The sequence below is a fragment of the Oryza sativa genome, chromosome 3 (assembly GCF_034140825.1).
Source record: "Oryza sativa Japonica Group chromosome 3, ASM3414082v1".
NCBI lineage: Eukaryota > Viridiplantae > Streptophyta > Magnoliopsida > Poales > Poaceae > Oryza > Oryza sativa.
Window position 1 is genome coordinate 28713736 of NC_089037.1, and position 21328 is coordinate 28735063.

Here is a 21328-nt window from a genome sequence, read left to right on the forward strand (position 1 = left end):
CCACTGTAGAGCTCCCACATTTGTGGTCAAATGGGCATAATTAGTTTCTATATTTGAGGGCATAAACTTGTTGTCCCTGACATGTAAAGTGATAGAGAAACCAAGTTCATGGTCCCAGCCTTTGACCTTGCCCTGGAGTGGCATATATATTGCTTGCTCACATTTTCTCCAACAGCATATGCAATGCTGGCATATAAGTATGTGACCAGAGTACCAGACAGCAGAGCTTTGCCTACGGGCTGCAACTCCAATCCTCTCAAAGTCGTTCTCAGCTGAAGCAAGCCATGTTTGCACTACATATACACGAGGCATATACAAATCGGGTGCCCGATTCTTTTTTCAAAAATTAGACACTATTTTACCAAGTAGATCGAATATGTTTCACTAAATACTCCCTCCATACTGGTAAAAAATGACGTTTAGGACAACATTTAGCATACCAAGGAGTGATTAATTAGGGATATTTTTCCCTGTCTGCCCCTATTAAATAGGGTTGCGCGTAGCATTCCACGTGAGAAACTTACTTAAGTGGCTAGTGCACCAAGGCTAGAGTCCTTGGGACCCAGGTTCGAATCCTGGCGGGGGCAAGCTGGTCGCTTGGTTTTGCATGGCACTGTTTTGACGCTGAAATTTTTTGTAAGTACATAAAAAATGTTTCAGTCTTTTAAAAAGCTGAAACACAACCAAATTACCTCATGAAACATTTTGCTACAACGTATGAAATAACGTTTCCAAAAAATCGAGCGCTGCTTCACTCTATATAAAAACAAATGTTTCAGCAAATGTGAAAAAATATTTCAATTCACTGCAACATTTGATCCATACATAGTGAAACATTATGAGTACACTAGGTGAAACATTTTTGGTGGAAAAAAATAAAATGGATTCCCTTAATAGAGGGTTTCCATAATATGTGAGTGATTTGTTGCAAAAGAATATTTCAATTAACTGCAACATTTGATCCACACATAGTGAAACATCATGAGTACACTAGGTGAAACATTTTGGTGGAACAAAAAATAAAACGGATTCCCTTAATAGAGGGTTTTCATAATATGTGGGTGATTTATTGCAACGGCGTGCGTGGCATGGACACGTGGCGGGAGCGGCACAGGACATGTGGCGGGGGTGGCGCGCGCGCGTGGGAGACGCAGCGCCTTGGCGCCTGATTTTAACTCTCCCCGTCAGGCGCCCGATTTGAGGCAATTTCGTCATATACATGTACAAAGTTTGTACATATGCTTATGAGAAATTCTACCATTCAACATTTGGTACCTTGAGGTACAACATTTTATACACAAAATTTTGGTACTTCGAGGTATCACATTTTATACTAAAAAGTATCCTGAGATACCAAAAATGTGTGGTACCTGGAGGTATCAAATGTTGTATGGTAAAATTATTCTATGCGTATACCTGTACATATACATATATGAAAAAAAAATCTAACAGCTCATGAAAAAAAATGCAAATGAGCCTAGTCCAATACAATATGAAAACTTTGTAGTACTATATAAAAGTTTTCTACTAGTGTATAGAAACTTACTACTATAAATTTCGTACACAAGAAATCAACTATCTCGAATTGGGCCAGAAATTAAAAAAAGCCCAAAAAATGAAAAACATGTACATGTGCAAAAAAAAAGGAGGAAAAACATAAAATGAGCGAACTAGTCATCACATGGCAGGATGCGTGCGTGACTAGCTGCTAATTAGCGTTTGCGAAGCATAGAAGGAAGCAACTTGAATTCAGCATGTATATCTTTCTTTTTTTACATGGATAAAAGGATCGTGCGTTGCAACAGAAAATAAAATGATGCGGGTTTAATGTTCATGATATTAAAGAGAGATTATTCATATGGAACAATGTTCATGATATTAAAGAGATCATTCATATGGAACTAGGAAGATATCATACACAACGCATGCATATTAGCTTTCGATCAAAATAAGGTTTGTTCCAAATTAAAATAAGGTTACCTATTTTTTAAAACTATAAGTGGGTTCGCAAGCGGGCATATTTGCACCCTTATAATCAACCCTAAAACACTAAGATATGCCATGTAGTACCCTTTTGGCCTTTCTCCACATGCACCTAACAAGCTCATGTACTAAACAAACATTTTACAAGTTCGTACACAAAAATTACACCAACCGAACAAATTTGTGTAGTGTCGATGCAATTTACTTATAGATTTATTTCTTGTCCACCAGCTCGACTTTTAGCTATGATTTTGTAGAAAGAAAATTGTTCAACTGAAAAACATTTTGCAAAACAACTTTAGGGGTATGCATGAATGGTATTGTAAAGTTTGAGAGGCTTGATATTCGGTTTTAAAGTTTAGAGTGTTGGATGGACACTACTAAAAAAACTATTTTTCAGGTCCCTCACCTTTAATTTCACAGGCGGATAAAAGTGTGCAACACAGGGAGGTTTACTAGGTAGGAAGGTTAAGTAGCAGCCCATACATGTAAATAGAATACCAGGCCGTTGATGACCGCTGCAAATGTCAATTTTCATAGGCGGCTTACTTAAGAGGCCGTATGTATTAACAAAGATGTGCGCCTTGTGATATGGTGGGAAAGGAATGTGGATTTACACGGGCAGCGGTCTACTACGCGCCACCGTTAGACAAACGTTTTGTGTATGCAGTACTTTCTTCGATTCATATTATAAGACTTTCTATAGATATTAATGAATCTATACATATATATATATATATATATATATATATAAATATATATATATATATATATATATATATATATATATATATGTTTTTAGATTCATTAACATATATATAAATGTGGGTAATGTTAGAAAGTCTTATAACATGAAACGGAGGGAGTACTAGCTAGGACTTTGGGGTGTGTGAGTGTGGTGAGTAATTTGGATTTTTCCAAATCATAATTACTCGTTTCTTATATTTCCAGGAGCTTGGTAGCATATTCTAAATATGCGTTCATATTTTTGTTAATATTTTAGAACAACTTCAATCTGCATTGATCTACTCAGTGTATAAATATCACCGCTCTTTTATCCCAGTAATAATGTGCAAGGTGTAATTCCTACATGATTTTTGCAAATGAAGCAATGTTTTGCACCTCATTTTTGTAAAACAGGAGCTGTGACGCGTACATACCACCTAATTATAATCAATAACTAGTTCATATTGCGCGCATTGCCGTGGGATTTTATAGATTGAATTAGACAGCTAACACATATGATGTGTGTTACAAATATGGGTTAATGGATCCATGCCACTGCAATTTTGCTAAATTAAAAAAATACCACTACTATTCGCGATATCGACTGAGAGCCACTAAAATTTTAGGAAATTGGATCCATGCCACTCCATCGCGTTTTCCATCTACTCACCGTTGACACCGTCTCTCCGCATCGCCCACTGGCCGTCCCAGGGGCTCGTGCACGCCGGCTGCGACGCGGTCTGATCGGCCGCCGCCACCGACCATCTGCTGCTCCACCACCACGAGCTCGACGGCGGGGAGCTCAGCGGTGGCGAAGGAGCTCGACGGCGGCGAGGGAGCTCGGTGGCGGCGAGCTTGGCGGCGGCGAGGGAGGGAGCTCGGCGGCAGGGAGCTTGGTGGCGGCGAGCCTCGCCTTCGCGTCCCAGATGATGCGCACCACGTCGACGATGTCAGCCCCGGCCACCTCGCCGCTGCTCCCTGTTGCCAGCACCGGGTAGAAGCAGTTACCCCGTCGCCGCCGCTCCTGCTCGGCGTCGCCTGCGGCGATGAGGGCGCAAGTGCGGGCCTGCCATGTCTTGGCGACGCAGACGTCGAAGGTGGAGCAGCAGTGGCCGGTGGACTTGACCTCGGTGATGTGGTCTGGGCTGAGATCGACGGTGAAGTAGCGGAGGTCGAGCAGCTCAAACTGCGGTGGCGGCGGCAGCAGCTCGGCGGCAGGGGGCTCGGCAGCGGCAAGGGAGCTCGGTGGCAGCAAGGGAGCTCGGCGGAAATAATTTTATCTTTGATCAGCAACTTCCCTCTTTGTCCTCCTGGAGAAAACTCTTGAAGGGTGATCTCCTCCTTTTGTTGCATAGAATTAGTGCGAGAGATCACAATGTAATCTTAAATTGGATTAGTCTTTTGTAATTTCCTTATTTTCATTATTAATAAAATTATGTTAACAGTGGGGGCCTTCCATGCTGTGTTCCTTTAGAAAAAAAGGAAGCTCGGCGGTAGCGAGGGAGCTTGGCGGCGGCAAAAGAGCTCGGTGGTGGGGATGAATGGATTGACGATGGAATGGAGGAGGATGAGGACGGCGTAAGAGGAGGACGGAAAAAGTGACGGGAGTGGCATGGTTCTAATTTTAGAAATTTTCAGTGGCATGTAGCCGATATGATGAATAGTAGTGGCATTTTTTTAATTTGGCAAAGTTTTAGTGACATGGATCCAATTAACCCTAGAAATATTGGTTTTATTTTAGTGTAGTATAAATTAGCATATATTTATATGACAAAAAACTGAAGGTAGAAAAATGATTTTTGGTTCAACTTTTAAGATTAGTAGAAGTAATTAAGGGATAATAATCACATAGTTTCTAACAAATAAACCGACAAATCAATAGAGCACATAATATATGCAAAGGGAGAACTAATGAATCAAGTACTATTCAATTCAAAGTTCCTCTATTTGGAAAAAACACAAATCCAAATCAAACTGAATGAAGAACAAGAAATATAGAATTGGATGGATATATGTTGAGACATTGTGAAAATAATGTGAGGATGATTTTATATGCTTACATGTTAAGCTATTGATTGTAATAAATTGTAGATTTACATATTTGTATGTAATAATTGCTAGTGAATAATAATGTGATATGTTTGCATGTCAAGCTTTAGGATATAGTGGGTTATATCAGTATAGAGGATATAGATAAGAAGAACGAATTGTTTCATTAAATCTCATTCTTACTAGAAGAAATTATCATTTTTGAAACGGCATATGAGAGAAAATCATCTATTCCCAACCAGAGTAAAGAGTCACACATGCAAGTACCATAAAACATAGAATTAACGAGGGCATTCGGTGCCAATTCTCGGATTTCCATCAAAGTTGGCTGCAATCCTGCCGGCGTCGGCGAACACGGGCACACACCGCACAGGTCGTTGTAAGAGGCATCGAAAACGCGCAGGTTGACAAGCCTGGTGGCGTCGGGCACTGGCCCGGTGAAGGCGTTGTGATCCAGGCGAGCCTCCACTAGGCTTTCCATGTCGGGGATGAACAGGTCGATGCGGCTGCTGAGGCTACTCTCGCCTCCACCGTCGAAGTCTCGCTGGCCACCGATGTCGAGGTACTTGATGCTGCTCTTCCTGCCGAAGCCGTCGCGTATGGGCCCCGTGAGCCGGTTCCTCGCGCCAGCGACAGCCTCTCGAGCCGCGGGAACAAGGTGGCGTTGCCGAAGTAGTCCGGGAAGGTGCCGTAGATGCTGGCGTTGTTGGCCGTGAAGCTCCGGAGGTTGGAGCAGGTGACCACGTCGTTCGGGATGTCCTTGATCAGCATGGCGTTGTCGTCGAAGGCGAAGGTCTGGAGGGCGGGGAAGCCGGCGAAGAAGCCGTCGGGGATGGAGTAGAAGGAGTTGGAGCGGAGGTCGAGGGAGAGGAGGCGAGGGAGCGGCGCCGGGAGCACGGGGAGGTCGTCGTCGAGCTCGTTGAAGCTGAGGTCGAGGTCGGAGAGGAAGGCGAGCTTGCTGAGGTCGGTGCCGTTGAGACTGGCGACGAGGCCGCCGCGGCTGGCGTTGATGGCGGTGACGCGGCCCATGCATGGAGTTGCAGCTCACGCCAGCCCAGGTGCCGCCGCATGGGTCGGCGGATTTCGCGCCCCAGCCCAACGCCTCGTCCGCGCGTGTCGACCTGGCGATCGCCTGCATGGCCGCCGCGTCCGAGGGATCGGTCGGCAACGGGCGAGCGGCAAAGGCGCCGCCGCCTCCGGTGAGCATGACGATCGCGATGAGCACCGCAGCGATTGACATATTGCAATATCGTTCGATCTTCATAGTTCACGTTTGGTTTGATCGATGGATGAAACGGGATTCGGCACCCCGGTACTTGATTTGCTTATGTAGTACTACTTCACCCGGCCCGTGCATGCCTGCATGGTGATATGGTATATCCTTTTTGACACAGTAATTAAGTAGGTAGTACTATATAATATCGTGTCACCAGCGTGATTTACTGAAACATACCAAATTAAGATACTTCATGCCATCAAATTATATGAAGTAGGAGTATATACCTATTCCGAATATGTCAAATCTCAATCCCAATACGGTGTGTCTCTAGATTTTCTTCTTTAATTAGTTTGTGTTATCGTCGTTCAAAAAAAATTATTTGGTGTTTTCAACTTTTACCATATACCCTATAGTTAAACAAATGGTTTTACTCATCCATTATATCACATATCCAACGGTCGAAACTCATTTGAAAATTTTGGATCCAACGTCCCATATCAGCGCGCGTCCCACACCTCCCTCTCTGCCGCAATCACCGCGCCTCCTCCGCATCCGCGCGACCGCGCGCCTCTCTCGAATCGGGAGGTGCTCAAGAGAGGCGCGCTCCCCCCGGCAAATCACCGCCCCCTCCACCCGGATCCCTCGCCTCCGCGTCGCCGGTCTGCACTCGCGCCGCCCCCGGTCAGCCCGCGTCGCCGGTCCCCATCATCGGCGGCGCCGCCCCCGATCCCCCTCGATCTGCACTGCGCCCGACGAGTTTAACCCTTGCACGGCTCTGCTGGAGTGTGAGTGCAAGAACGGCGCCGCCGCCGAGAACACGCTGCTCCGGGCGGGCTACGGCGGGTGGCTGCTCTACTCGGCGGCGTCGGCGGGGGACATGGCGTTCGTACAGGAGCTCATGGACAGGGACCCCTTGCTGGTGTTTGGCGAGGGCGAGTACGGCGTGACGGACATGTTCTACGCCGCCGCGAGGGGTGGGAACGCCGAGGTGTTCAAGCTGCTGCTGGACCACGCCATGTCGCCGAGGTGCTCGACGAATTGTCCCAACAGGGAAGGCGCAGCAGCGGTGGTGGCTGCTCCTCGGTGTTCTGGCTGGAAATGATGAGTAGGGCAGTCCACGCCGCCGCGAGGGGCGGCAACGTGGAGATGCTGAGGGAGCTCATCGAGCGTCGCTCCGACGTGTCGGAGTATCTCGACTTCCGTGGATCCACCGTGCTGCATGCTGTTGCAGGTAGAGGGCAGCTAGAGGCGAGGCATCTACTTCTTGGCCATTGCTTACTTCTGTAAAATGCTTGATACAGTAAAATTTTTCTTTGTGCCAATATGGATGACAAAGGTAGATCCTCATTTCATCAGAATGTTTGGGTGAAATGTTTCCATACCCAATATCTTTTGACGTTATGAAACCCATTTTGCCTTTAGATGCGCTGCAGGTTATTATCTGGTAATCGATTTCAACATAAATATTAAAGTTGCTCTTGATCATGAGAAAATAGATATATTAAGGATCAACATAAATATTAAAGTTGCTCTTGATCATGAGAAAATAGATATATTAAGGAACAAATTATTTTCATTCGTCCTTTCTGAACAAATGGTTTGAGCTTGGAAGGATATTGTTCAGCTAGAATGCTGCGTGTTACCAAAGTAGACATTGAGATATGTAGATAGTTGTAATTAAAGAACATTTTTTTTATCTTATATAATAAGCATACCACGCCCAGATGATAAAGGCTCATTTAGTTAATATCGTCATGCTCAACTCTCCAGTGTATTATGAAGCCAAAGAATAAATATAAAGACCATACTGATTTGGCCTCTTTCACATGGACTTCAAGTTGTGCAATTCATGACCGGATTTTCTTTGTAATTTTAGTTAGAAGCAACCCAGCGCTTCCGACTGAGATGGTTGTGCGACGACTGGTAGCGCCCAGCGGTTGAGTTCCTGCTGGACAACTGTGGGCGAAGCGGCAAAATGGCTCACGAAGGCCAGCGGCGGCTGGAGATTGACGATGAAGAAGCGGTCAGTGGAATTTCTCCTCCATAGCCACTTAGCCTCTCCTTTCAAGATAACTCTGTATGCTTGATGCCCCTCTAATAATAGCTTAGGATTTTTTGAGGCATCGATAGCTGCAATCAGTGCTCATGTCATCATTCAATGACCTGTAACAATTTCGAAAAACTATGTTGGGCACCAGATGAACCCAGGCAGATGTTCTTTGGATCGGTTTTTGTACACCACAAGGTTCTATCTGCAGGAAATTTAACAAAAAAATAAACTGGCCAACTATATTCGCTATGCAATGGAGTTTATGGTGAAAGCTCAGTTGCTTTTTGTTCCATGTATTATCCTTGAATTGTAGTCTGAAACCAACTTCTTAATATAATGGGCAGAGCTCCAACCTTCAGAAAAAGAGAAAAAGTCACCTTCTCCTAATTTACCTACTGTGTTGTTTTTTCCATTCACATGCGTTTGCAGCTTGGCAACTAGAGGAGGAGCTGACTTCTAGATTGATCTGCTCTCTTATTTTCCAGCAATGAGCATCTGTTACAGGCAATGAGCTTGTACAGCAAAAAAGGCTCAAATATGAAACCATCTGTTACAGCTTATATGTGTTTGCATTGAATTAGCAAGTACAACAAAGAAGGCTCAAAATTCCCTTTTGTTATTGTTAATACTTCATGAGCTTATGAAACTATTTTAGTAAAATTCAATTCTCTCAATTCCTTGGCGATTGCACCAAAAACGCAAGTTCCATTTGGATTTCCTTTTTATCAATGATAACCGTAGCACTGTCGTCATAGCGTATTATTATACTGTCTTCGCATTTGAACTCAGTAGTTCCTCATTAAAAATTAGACTCTATAAATATGGTAATATGGAGAATACAAAGTGGTTTGAAGCACGCACAGAACCGGAAGCGCCCCTTGTTTTAAAGAGATGATGAGTTATTCATATTTAATTTGATGGTCAGAAGACAATCTGTAGTCGTGCCACCATCCCTCCTGCCGATCTCCAGCAACGTGCGGCTGCCTAAAGCGCCACTGCCGCCGTCTCTCCAAATTGCACTAATGTTGTCTCTTTGTCGTCGAAAGGTCCTGTGTTCACGCTTCCTAAACTATTAGATGGGGCATTTTTTTACTATATATATATGTATATATATATGTATATATATATATATGTATGTATATATATATATATGTATATATATATATATATATATATATATGTATATATATATATATATATATATATATAATCCATTTTAAAGTCTTTTTTAGCTAATTGTGTTAATTCATCGTTCCATTTTACATGTGAAGGGAGGGATTTCTTTCTAGAGAACACAGCTCCACAGCCTGATTATACCGGGGAAAAAATTGAAGTCGGACAGATACAGAGGTAAATATTAACAGGGAGGGGAAAAATGTAGAAAGGTGAGCCGATACGGTGAACATATCATATAATTTTTTTTCCTAACATGAAATTTTAAAAGTTATTAAAAACAATGGAATTGCACCGTAGCGTTTAGCACGGGCATATTACTAGTTTCCATTGATGGAAATATTAGAATTCTCTAAAATTCACAAATATACAACGTTAACCATAGAAAGATAATGTAAGCCATTGGCATATTACATTTAATATATTCCCTCTGTCCTCTAATATAAGGAATTTTGATATTTTGCATGCACTGTTTGATCATTCGTCTTATTAAAAAAAATTGGAATTATTATTTATTTTATTTGTGATTTACTTTATTACACAAAGTACTTTAAGCACAACTTTTCGTTTTTTTATATTTGCACAATTTTTTTTGAATAAGACGAATGGTCAAACAGTGTAAGCAAAATGTCAAAATCCTTTATATTAGAGGACGGAGGGAGTAACAAAGATACGGTTAGGTCCGCGTCACCCACCACACAACGCCGCTTCGCCATCGCCAGTGACACCACCTCTAGCGGCGGGCATCCCGCTACCTCCCTATTCCTCCCACCACTTTATGTCCCTCTTTCCTTTCCTTCCCTCTCGCCCCTTCAGATCTAGATCTAAATAAACTCTAAAGCTTCATTATCACCTTCGCCGCCGCCCCTAAGGGTGGCCATAGCCACCACCCATGTAGCTCCTCCCCTCTCCTCCCTACGCTCAGCCATGGCTAGAATGAGCCGCCAGTGAAAAAGCCGAACCGGGGACTGACCTGGTGAGCTCGTCGGTTACCGGTCAGACAGCCGGTTCATGGCTAATTATTTTTTAAGTTATAATTTACTTTAAATTGCTAAATAGAATAGGTATTCTATTCTCACCAACAAATATCTCTTGCACAGTTGGTTAGGTCAGAAAGTACAATGCATGCAGCGCCACAGGCATGAGGTCTGGGGTTTGACTCCCCTTCTGCTCAACCTAAAATTTATATTTTTCCATGCAGGGTCCAACCGCTCCGGTTTTAAGCCGGTTCAACAGAAAACCGGCCGGTTCAGCAGATTTATACTGGTTTATATACATTGACAGTCTTTTCTGCAAACAGAACCGTGGCACTGGTTCCGGTTTTTTCTGGTTGAACCGCCGGGCCGGTCCGGTTTTTTTACTATGCCTCAAATGCTCAGGATGACGGTGGCAACGACATATGATGGACAACAGCACTACCAACCCCTCCTGAGAGTGCCTATGGAAGAGGATTACCATCTGGTTGGCAAGATAACCAGAAGGTCTGGAAATCGCTATGGAAGATTGTGGCTCCGGGGAAAATGAAGATCAACCTTTGGCGAGCGGTACATGACTGCCTCCCTACCGGTTTCCAACTAAGAAAGCGCCATATCAAAGCTCTTGATGGATGCTTTTTCTGTGGTAGGGATGATCAAGTGGAGCATATCTTTATCCAATGCCACTTTGCTGTTGCTGTCTGGCAGGATGTTAAAGAGAAGTATGGAATGAAACTCTGCAGGAGAGAGCTGGGGAATATGAGGCAAATTTTTTTGAACGACTCGCACGAGACGGTGCGAAGTTCTATTGATAGAGCAGGAAAGAATTACAAGATTATAACCCTGGAGGGTCATAACCAGGAAAAAAGAAAAAATATACCCCCCCACACACCGACAGCACCAACACACACGACCAGGAGGAGGCTAGCACCGGACCGGCCGCCGCTAAGCGTGACCGGCCGCCGCTAAACCAACAAAGGAACACAGACGAGATCGCCCTACAGCTAGGGGGTGCCAAAACGACGTCTTCAAGAAGAAAAGCGACGAAAAAACCGTCGCCGCCGTCCGTCCGGGCTCAAAGGAGCCAGGACTGGGCTTTCGCCCGGCAACCGCCCTTGAGAGGTGAGACAGCATGACAATGCCCTCAGGAGGAAGAATTAACCATCGTTGTCGGCCCGGCAAGGCCGGACTGGGTTTTCACCTACCGCACACCACCTGCAAATCCACGGCTGACGCACCGATGCTCCACCACCACACAACCTCTACCGACATGTGGGACCCCCGCACCGGCGCCCCCCGCCGGCCAGCCTTCGAGCGCCGAAGATCGTGCCACGCCCACCGGCATCTCCTCCTCGCACCAGGGTCACCTCCTCCTCTGTCGGCCGTGCCTCTCGCACCGAACCGGCCTCCTCCACCGGACGCGCCTCTCGCACCGATCCGGCCTCCCTCCATTGGCCGCGCCTCTCGCGCCAAGCCGGCCTCCATCTCCGCCGCCCGCGCCTCTCGCGCCGAGCCGGCCTCTGCTGCCATCGGCTGTACCTCTCTGCACCAAGCCGGTCTCCGACCCCTCCTCCGTACTCTCCCGCACCGGCCAGATGCAGCCGTCTGCTACGTCCTCGGCTAGCCGACCGAGGCCACCTCCCACCACCACCACGGCCGCTGCTGCCAACGGCCACCTCGCCGCCAGCCAGCCGCAGCCCCATCGCCGTCGTCCAGCCGCTACTGCAACCGTCGCCACGAGTTCCGCGTCGCTGCCTGCGCCGCGAGAGCCCCAATGCCACAGCCGCCAATGCCGTCGACCAGCCACCGTGCTGTCGCCGCCGACAAGCCGCTGCTGCCACCATCGCTATGAAATCTGCGCCGTTGCCACCGTCGCCGTCGCCCCGTGCTCCCGCGCTGTTGTCGCCGACGACGTCGCCGCGAGCTCCGCAGTGCCGCCACCACCGCGAGTTTGCTCCGCCACTGCCGTGAGCTTGCCCCGCGTCGCCATCCTCGCCGGCCTCCGGGCAAACAGCCTCAACCGCCGCTGGTGATGCTCACACGCGCCCGACCGCGTCGCCCGCGACCTCAGCTGCACCGCCCGCACAACCGTCGCCGCCACCGCCTCTTCCCCGCCGCCAGCATGCCTGCTTCCCCGCCGCCCAGTGTCAGCCCCGCTAGATCCGGCCAAAACAGAGCGGATTTGGGCGGGGGTTTCTGCCGCCGCCGGCCCTGTACGTCGCCACCACGCACCGCCAGTCGCCGCCGCCACCACTCCGCCCCACCACCAAGCGCCGCCCTGCCGGATCCGGCCAGGCGGGCGCGGATCCGGACGGTTTGCCACCGTCGCCGCCCGGCCAGCTCCCCGGGCCGCCGAGCGCGCGCTGAGGCGAAGCCCCGCCGCCGCCGTCCCCGCGGCCGCGCGGCTTTGCCGGCGCCCACTCAGGCGGCGGCGAGGTAGAGAAGGAGGGGGAGAGGAGGAAGAAGACGGCGGCGGCGGCGCCTCTCGTGTCGCCCGTGGGGAGGGCGACGCGAGAGCCCTTCTTCAAGTCCTTCAGTGGTCGTGGTGCAAAATGAATATGAGGCAATGGATCTTTGATTTTTTGAACAGGGGTACAGATATCCAAAATACAGCCCTCGCTGTTACTATTTGGCACATTGGGAGGCGAGGAACAATGCAAAGAATAACAATGAATCCATTCACCCAAAGCGTGTTGCCCAGAAATTTTTTGCTTATGTCGACATGATTGTTCAACATTGCTACAAAGCACAGGCTGCTCCCAGGGGTGATTCCTCTCCTTCAATTCCACGATGGACTCCCCCACCAGTAGGTACTGTGATGATCAATTGTGACGCTGCTCTGTTTCAATCTTCTTGTCAAATGGGCATTGGGTTCCTCATACGCGACCATGATGGAAGATGTCTACTGGCTCTCAATGAACGAGTCCAGAATGTAACTCAGCCGGAGTTGGCTGAAGCTGTGGCGATCCGGCGCGCCCTGTCACTTGCAAAAGAGGAAGGTTACCAGAAGGTAATCATTAGCTCCGACTGCCTATCGGCCATCCAACGTATCATCTCTCCATTACTGGATCGATCAAGAATTGGCTGCTTGATTAGCGACATTAAGAGGATTGGGGCTGAGTTCTCTGAGTGTACTTTTATGCATGTTAATCGTTTGTGTAATCTTGCAGCACATACACTAGCTCGTCTGTCTGAGCCTGCTGGTAGTAATGTCTATCGTTCTGTCACTCCGGATTGTATCCGTGAGCTTCTCTGTAATGATGCTACTTAATCTATGAAATGACATCGTTACCTCAAAAAAAAAAAAACCCTCCTGAGAAGGTGGCAAAGGCGATGAGCTGGTGGAGTCTGAGTATTCGCCCCATGGTCAGACCTGCTTGGTGGATCCATGTGCTGTTACCTCCTCACAGCATCGGTTGCTTTTGGCCGTGACCCGATCCGGCACCTATGCGCCTTGCAACGCCTCTCCGAGCAGGGGGTGACGAGGAGACAATGGGCATCATCTTTTCGCTTATACGTATACTTATTAGCTAAAATTTAAATTTTTAACTTTAATTTTAGAGTTGATTTTAGAGTTTTTTTTGTCAAAATTTATGTTTTAGCCTTTGCTTTTATATTGTTAACAACACGTATATAAAAGTTTTATTCACATATTACTTTTGGTTTGTAAATATATTGTTTCGCTTATTCCCGATGGCTCCGAATATGTGCATTCCTATCGGTAGTTGCAGCCTGCAGGACGATTGTTCATGGTTGCCGGTGTCCGAGGTTTACTTCGTAGGGGCAGCGGGCTCATGTGTCCTTGTTGGCCTACCCATCTCTGCCTTGTGGGGGAAACATTTTAGTTCCGATGATGGTATCTTAAAAATTACTTCCTCCGTCTTAAAATAAATACACTCTTTAAATTAGAAGAATGCATTTTTTATAAGGGAAATAGATATATTGCCGAACATATGGTGCACATGATTACTAGTTTTATTAATACGTGGTAGCCAGGGATGGTAATTGGAAGTGAATTTTTCCTTTATTTAACCTAAACAAATCTTAACCATCCGTTTTAACTTAAGATCTAAGATCTAGTATCTAACTAAAGTTTATATCAATTTTCACCACCTCTACCAAACAAAAAATTAAGACTAAAAATCATATTCTTATCTTAATCTTGTCATCAATTCGTTTGTCTAAACTTCCAATCCGCTTTCCTCCAGTTGCCTAACAATCGGTCAATCTAGTAGCACAAGACATTCCAAAGCCGTGCGCTTCTTCTTGCTGCGGCGCCGCGGTGGAAGAAGACATAGCGAGGGGCCGAGGGCGGGGGCTTCGTCGCCGGTCAATCCTCCACGTCGCCGCGCGGCTCGCGATCCGAACGCCGCCCGCTCGCAGCCTCACATCCTGATCCTTCCCCCCCCCCCCCCAACCCGACTCTTCTCAAAAATAAAAATATCTTTTCCTCCCGCTCTTCTGCTTGCCCCCCCCCCCCCCCCGCCCCGCCCCGTGCGCCGCCGCCATGGCAGCCGCGACGACCTCGCTGCTCCTGGAGGCCACCCCGCGCCTCCTCTCGCTGCCGCCGCGGCGGCCTGTGCAGCCCCGTGGTGGCATCTTCCTCCTCAAGCCGCCGCCGCCGCCGCCTTTCCCCTCCCGCCGCGGGGTGGCAGTGGCGGTGGCACCGCCCCTCCGCGCCTCCCACCCGGACACGGCGCGCCGGGTGTCCGTGTCCCCCGCGGCGGTGGAGCCGCCGCCCAAGCCCCGCGCGCTGCTCGACGCGATCAAGAGGTCCCTCCTCGACTCGCTCGCGGCGCTCAAGAAGCCCGCGCTGGCGCTGCTCCTCGCCGGGGCGCTGCTCGCGGCAGCGGGGCCACACCACGGCGCCGCGCTGGCGGCATCGGGCGGCCGCGTCGGCGGGTCGGCGTTCTCGTCGCGGTCGTCGTCGCCGCCGTCGTCCTACGGGTACACCGCGCCGGCGCCGAGGGGCGGGTACTCGGCCGCGCCCTTCTACTCGCCCTCGCCGTTCGTGTCCGTCGGCCCGGCGGTCGGCATCGGGTTCGGGGGATCCAGCTTCTTTTTCGTCCTTATGGGGTTCGCCGCGTTCCTTTACCTCGCCGGGTTCCTCTCCGATTCCTCCGGCGGTAGCGTGCTCACCGAGACGGACAAGACCACCGTTCTCAAGCTGCAGGTTCATCCCGTCCCTCGGTTAACATTTTATTTATCGAAGCAATTTACATTAGCGAGGACCAATTGCTATGATCATTTCTTATGTTAGCAAAGAAGAGATGCAAATGAATTGCTGTTAGATTGGTTAGTTATACAGTATACTTAATCCACTTCTTGATTAGCACGGAGTGACATTGTAATCGAGCATGGCCTGATAGACTGGTCTACCGTGAGGCTTGATTAGAATTGATATTTGAAGCTAGTATTTGGTTGTGAGTTGCTTTCTGAAGTGCTAAATTCTTCTCTTAGGGCTTGTTCGGTTCATACCTTTGCCCACAAAGGGATTAAAGGGGATTTGGAAGGGATTTATTCCACACCTATTGTGGTGTCGAATTATTCCTCTTCAATCCCCTCCAATCCTTGGGATTGGAGGGGATTGAAGAGGAATCAGTTTTTTTTTTTTTTTACTTTCTAACCTATAAGTATGTTCCTAGGTTGGTTTGCTGGGCATGGCCAGATCATTTCAGAAAGAGCTTGATCAGATAGCTGAGAAGGCAGATACTTCTACCCCGGCAGGGCTGAGCTATGTGCTAACTGGTAAAACCAAAGCTATCAGATCATATATGCTGCTTCATTCTACTTCAGAGTAATTTTATGGTGTAGATATTTTGAAATGGCATAGTTCTGTTTCTTTTGGCTCTTATTGCTGTCACTTGATGTCAATATACCGCTTTTATTTTGAGTGCCTTATTTTGAGTGCTATGTTTGAGTAGCAGATGACTGAGTTTATCTACCTTGGTTTGTTCAGAAAGATCATTTTCATATTGGCCGGCAAAGTTTCATCTATAATGGATATCAGGAGGGGGTTTTGGTTTTGGAGAGCAATATGTAAAAATAAAAAGAAAATGGTGGTTTTTTACTAGTTGTGTTTGTTGGCGGTTATACATGCTCCTGAAATAAAATTGTTAGTGATAATGTAGCTATGTAGTCAAAGTGTCCAACCTGCATTACACTGCAATTCATTTTGAATGAAAAATACCAAGATATGATATTATGATATTTTCTTAAGATTTTTTACTATTGCGTTGAAATCATCTGAACTATGGTTCTTTTCTTCTGTTTTGCAGAGACAACATTGGCATTACTTCGGCATCCAGATTGCTGCATCTCAGCTTACTCATCAGTATGCATACTTTGTCCTTGAGTTTTTATTTATCACTTACCCTTCACTCTTCCAATGTATTATTACTGAAATCATCTTATTCTTCTATTCATCCTTCAATAGAATGTAATTAAGTTTTACTATCGCTCCCAGAAAAATGAAAAGAAATGTTTGAAATGTTATATGTGTTCTTTATATAATCTATAGGCATAATGTATAACATGCGCGGCCACTATATCATGTAGTAATCATTTGTTGCCAGGTCATATAGATTTGAATTTTGACAAGCTCCTTACTGTATATATTTTTAATATTTGTTCTAAAGGTTGATGTGAAAAGAAGTATAGATGATGGGGAGAAACGTTTTAATCAACTATCAATTGAGGAAAGAGGCAAATTTGATGAAGAGACACTTGTGAATGTGAACAGCATCAAGAGGCAGAAAGCAGGCAGCCAAAGATCGAGCGGTTTTAGCAACGAGTACATTGTGGTATGTTTTTTTCTTTAGGAAAAGGTGATCAGGTGATCAGATCAAGGCGTTCCCTTTTATGTGATACTTGACATCATGCAATGGCCGGTAACATGGGAACTTCATTAGTGATATAGCCCCCATTACTGATGAGTGATTGATATTTTGTATATTTTCACCTAGTAGAATAAAAATAATGGATGGCATTGGAAGATTCTGTCATGATATAGCCCCTATTAGTGATATTGCCTTACCCATACTGTTCTTTACTTCTTTTGTACTTTAATATCAATATTTTGAACTGCTATGAAGCACAAATTGTTGTTACTCAAGAACTTTCATTTATAATGGAGTAGTGATTTATTGGCTAGCAATCTAGCATTAGTAGCAAATTCTTTTTGAGCTACTACGATGATACCATGTAGGATCCCTTTTATCATTTCAATTTACATTTAAAGAACACTATAATTCCAGTCATATAGCACTATTCTGGTGTTCCTGGGGTTTTCATGTTCTAATTCCAGCATTTGTAGGTTTGATCGATAAAATGTTTCTGATTACCTGTGTTGCTAGCAATCATCATGCAATATCTTATATGCTTTTGCTTCTTATCCGTAGATAACCATATTGGTTGCTGCTGAGGGTGTACATAAGCTACCCAGTATAAATGGCAGCGGTGACTTGAAGACAGCTCTACAGAAGCTTGGTGCCATACCATCAAGAAAAATACTGGTACCCTGCTTGTTCCTTTGATGTTCTTATTCTTCTGTTCATGGCATTCCAATTTCATTGAAATAAAACATAAATATAAGCAGCGATCTGCTGACACTACAAACTTGTTCCACATTGACGTAATGGGCTGAGTTCAATAAAGCTTTTATTATCGAAAAGGAAAAATCTTGTTCCACTTCAGTATGCAATATATTTATCTAGTACATTAACCTTGAAGAACGCTGGTAGACTGAAACTCTGCAAATGGAAGTTGCAGCAAATCTTTATCTCGTTGTAATGAACATTCAATGAGCATTATGATTAAAAAACCGGTTGATTAACTGATTATCTACCTCTGTTGATATGATTACGTTGTAATATTGACGTTTCTTATTTTTATTCTCTTGTTTTTCTCTGCAGGCAGTTGAGGTACTATGGACTCCACAAAATGAGAATGACACATTGTCAGAACGAGAGCTGCTCGAAGATTACCCGCTTTTAAGACCCCTATGAAGGATGCATTTTAGATTCATTTTTGCCGTATTTCAGCTTATTAACTATAGCTCAGGTTGTGTTGTAAAGATAGGTAACGTAAAAAAAATTGGCCTACATCATTCTCGCAACACAATTGTACGGTAGTCTTTCCTGACAGTCTTTGTAAATAGAATGCCGACACATAGTTGAATACCAATTCTGCTCGGTGCATCCGCCTTCATGGATATGGTACTTGAATCTGTCACGCAATGTTGCATTTTTTTTTTTCTGCTGTGGGAAGACAAGTGATCTCGTGATGTTTTGTTTCTAACCCTTGCGATGTTTCAGTTCAGACACATGCGTTGCTCGATCCATATATTTTACGCATCACACAAATCTCAGCAATATTCAGAAAACCGCAGCTCTTGCAACTGTGGGAACAGGAGGAACTAGAAAGATGTCTATAAAATCCAGTTGCACAGCATTCACGAACATGAAACAGTTAAACAGATAAATAACACAAATAAAAGAGGAAGTAAATTTGCAACAAAGTTCTCAGATCCCAGTACTTGTGATTACATAGCAATTGTACTCGGAAACCTAAGGTTCACACCCATATGGCAGATACAACTCAGGCTGCTACAGTTGCAGCTTCTGATGTTGCAGCTTCCGGTGGACTGTCGGTGTATGCACGCCTGGCATACTCCCTAGCACCCTCTTTATCAACAATCTTGATTATGAAGTTTTGAGGAGCAACGACCAACCTGAGCCGAATTTCTTTAATGCACTTGTCAACAAGATCAACAGCTTCCTCGACTGACATGTCTGGACGATATAACTTGTCCATCAGCGAGAGACAGAAGTAGGAGCCATACCCAAAGGCACCCTTTTCGATCTTATGGAATGTTGCGATGTAGTCAATGTAATACAAAGAGGCACCAACATCCGAATCATATCCAGCAAGCAACACGTTGACATAGTACGGATTCTGCAAGGAACGAAACGTGAAACATAGCTTCAGAGTCTCAGGGAAGGAACATATAGGGCAAAGGAAAACAAGAAATAAGTTTATATACCACATTCAAGCATTGTAAATTTTTATCAATACTTCTTTAGACAAAAAGCAAAGCAAGGTATACGAAAAAGAGTTAACTTAAGTATCGATAGCACAAAAATCTGAGAAGTACATATAAACATGCCAACAAATATTTCTTTGTAAAAGTTCCCAATCAAATTAATGCTAAAAACACTGAAAAAATATGTAATTACACTACTTTGGGAAAATTTAATAACAGGCTTCTAGAGAACATTTGTTGATTATAGTTGAAGGTTGAAACATCCCATATAGTGTATGACAGACTCATTTAGCTTGCATCAAGTGGGCACAGCTCCTATGAGTACCCAATGATTTTCCACTTAAAATCTAACATTGATTTATGTCCAGCATCTAATATTTTTCCACAATAATTTAAGTTTATTATAATGTTTAGTTTGCTGCAAGCCCGCAATACACCTCAGCAGAGTTGCTCTCAGGCTCTTTGCAATTCAACTATTAAATTTCATAGGGTCCTAACTTGACTTGTATGAATGAGTATCGATTTGTAGCAATAGATGAAGATTATTATATTGATTCATTTCATGTTGTTCAAGCTTCAAACAAATGGTAACAACAAATTGTACATTCTCTATTTAGTGACGATAGTGGCAAAGTGGCCTCTAGATATCACTACTGAGGAAAAGAAAACATGGTAGCCATTTGATCAAAACGGATGCAGATTTCAACAGCAAGTAACCAAGCACCCTTCCAGGAGTCAAGAGGAGCCACACCACTAGAGGTATAGCCTGATCTTAGCTCAAACAACTAGCAACACGTAACAACAGATAAAAACTGTCCATGTAATTTTATTGTGCAAAACAAAACCAACAAGGTTATTCAGTTAGTAAGCATAACCCACCATATGAGTCTGCAAAAATTTCCCAATCACAACCACAAGACCACTCCATATGCATGATAACACCAAAGTACCAAATGCACAGACATGAACAGTATATCATATAATCTAGATCCGCACAAGCATACCGAATAGAACCATAAAACGCCACAATCGGTAAATAGCTGATCAGACCAACCCCTGGGCGCAATCGACAATAGAACACTGGAAAACGGGGAGAGAAGCCAATCCGGATCGGTACCTTCCGCAGGGCGGTGGCGAGCTCGCCGCGGGTGAAATTGGCGGTGGCGGCGGTGCTGAGCGGGATGTTGTTGCGGAACTGATACAGGTGGAGATTCTTCTGGATGAACTCGGTGAACTGCACCCTGCGAACACACGAAGCACACCAACCGCAATAAGGACCAAAAACCCATCCCCTTCCATAACCAAACCAGATCGGGGGACCAGATCGCTGCAATTCCAAACCCTAAAAAACAAAACCGGCGGACGGATCGAACGCGAGGATCGAGAGGAGGGGGGGGCGGCGGCGGGGTCTTACCGGTCGCCGGGCTCTCCGGACGCGCCCATCAGCTTGTGGCTGTCGAGCACCATCACCTTGTCCTCGTCGGTCTTGTGGACCAGGATGCTCTGCACCGCCGATGTGTCGGCGGCCACCACCGCGAAGTCGCGGCCGACGACCCCGATAACGCACTCCATCACCGCCGCCGCCGCCGCTGCCGCCGATTCGTCTGGGAAGTGGAGCCTGGAGGGAGGAGGTTGCGAACTCGCCGATGTGAGAAGAAACGGGAGCGAGAGGGGAGGAGAGAGAAGAGGTGTATAAAGGAGTTGAGTTCGCTTCGTCTTCGGGTGCAAGAAAGAATCGGGGTGAGGAGGGCGGAAGAGCAGTTTGGGTTTTAGTGGGCCGGTCCGTGTTTAGGCCCGGTTTACAGGGCAAAAATTTTTTGCTTTGGGGTGTCTAAATGTAATCTTATATACGGATACATATTTAAAATATTAAGTGTAGTCGACGAATTTATTAAGCCTAATTAATTTATCATTAGCAAATATTTACTGTAGCACCACATTGTAAAATCATGACACAACTAGGTTTAAAAGATTTGTCTTGCAATTTACACGTAAACTGTGTAAATGGTTTTTTATCCATATTTAATACTCCACTCATATATCCAAACATTTGATGTGATGGGTGAAAAGTTTTTGTTTTGGAAAGTAAACCGGGCCTACTCCAACGCGTT

At 45.7% G+C, this 21328-nt stretch overlaps 2 protein-coding genes and 1 non-coding gene across 3 annotated transcripts; 1 reads left to right on the plus strand and 2 right to left on the minus strand.

Moving 5' to 3' along the window:
- Positions 1–8292: 8292 nt before the first annotated feature.
- On the minus strand, positions 8293–8439 carry LOC112938398 (small nucleolar RNA J26). Its single transcript, XR_003241597.1, has one exon. It is a non-coding gene; the product is annotated as a small nucleolar RNA J26 (small nucleolar RNA).
- Positions 8440–14388: 5949 nt separating this feature from the next.
- LOC4333802 (FLUCTUATING-LIGHT-ACCLIMATION protein 1, chloroplastic) lies at positions 14389–18386 on the plus strand. The gene is made up of 6 exons (XM_015776520.3): positions 14389–15347; positions 15820–15922; positions 16453–16508; positions 16813–16977; positions 17575–17688; positions 18088–18386. Exons 1-6 carry the CDS (start codon positions 14682–14684, stop codon positions 18178–18180), a joined length of 1197 nt encoding a protein of 398 aa, XP_015632006.1. The 5' UTR covers positions 14389–14681; the 3' UTR covers positions 18181–18386.
- A 119-nt stretch (positions 18387–18505) lies between these two features.
- Positions 18506–20959, minus strand: LOC4333803 (proteasome subunit beta type-2-like). The gene is made up of 3 exons (NM_001402219.1): positions 20632–20959; positions 20335–20458; positions 18506–19129 (listed from the first exon to the last, which is right to left on the minus strand). Exons 1-3 carry the CDS (start codon positions 20787–20789, stop codon positions 18773–18775), a joined length of 639 nt encoding a protein of 212 aa, NP_001389148.1. The 5' UTR covers positions 20790–20959; the 3' UTR covers positions 18506–18772.
- Positions 20960–21328: the final 369 nt, after the last annotated feature.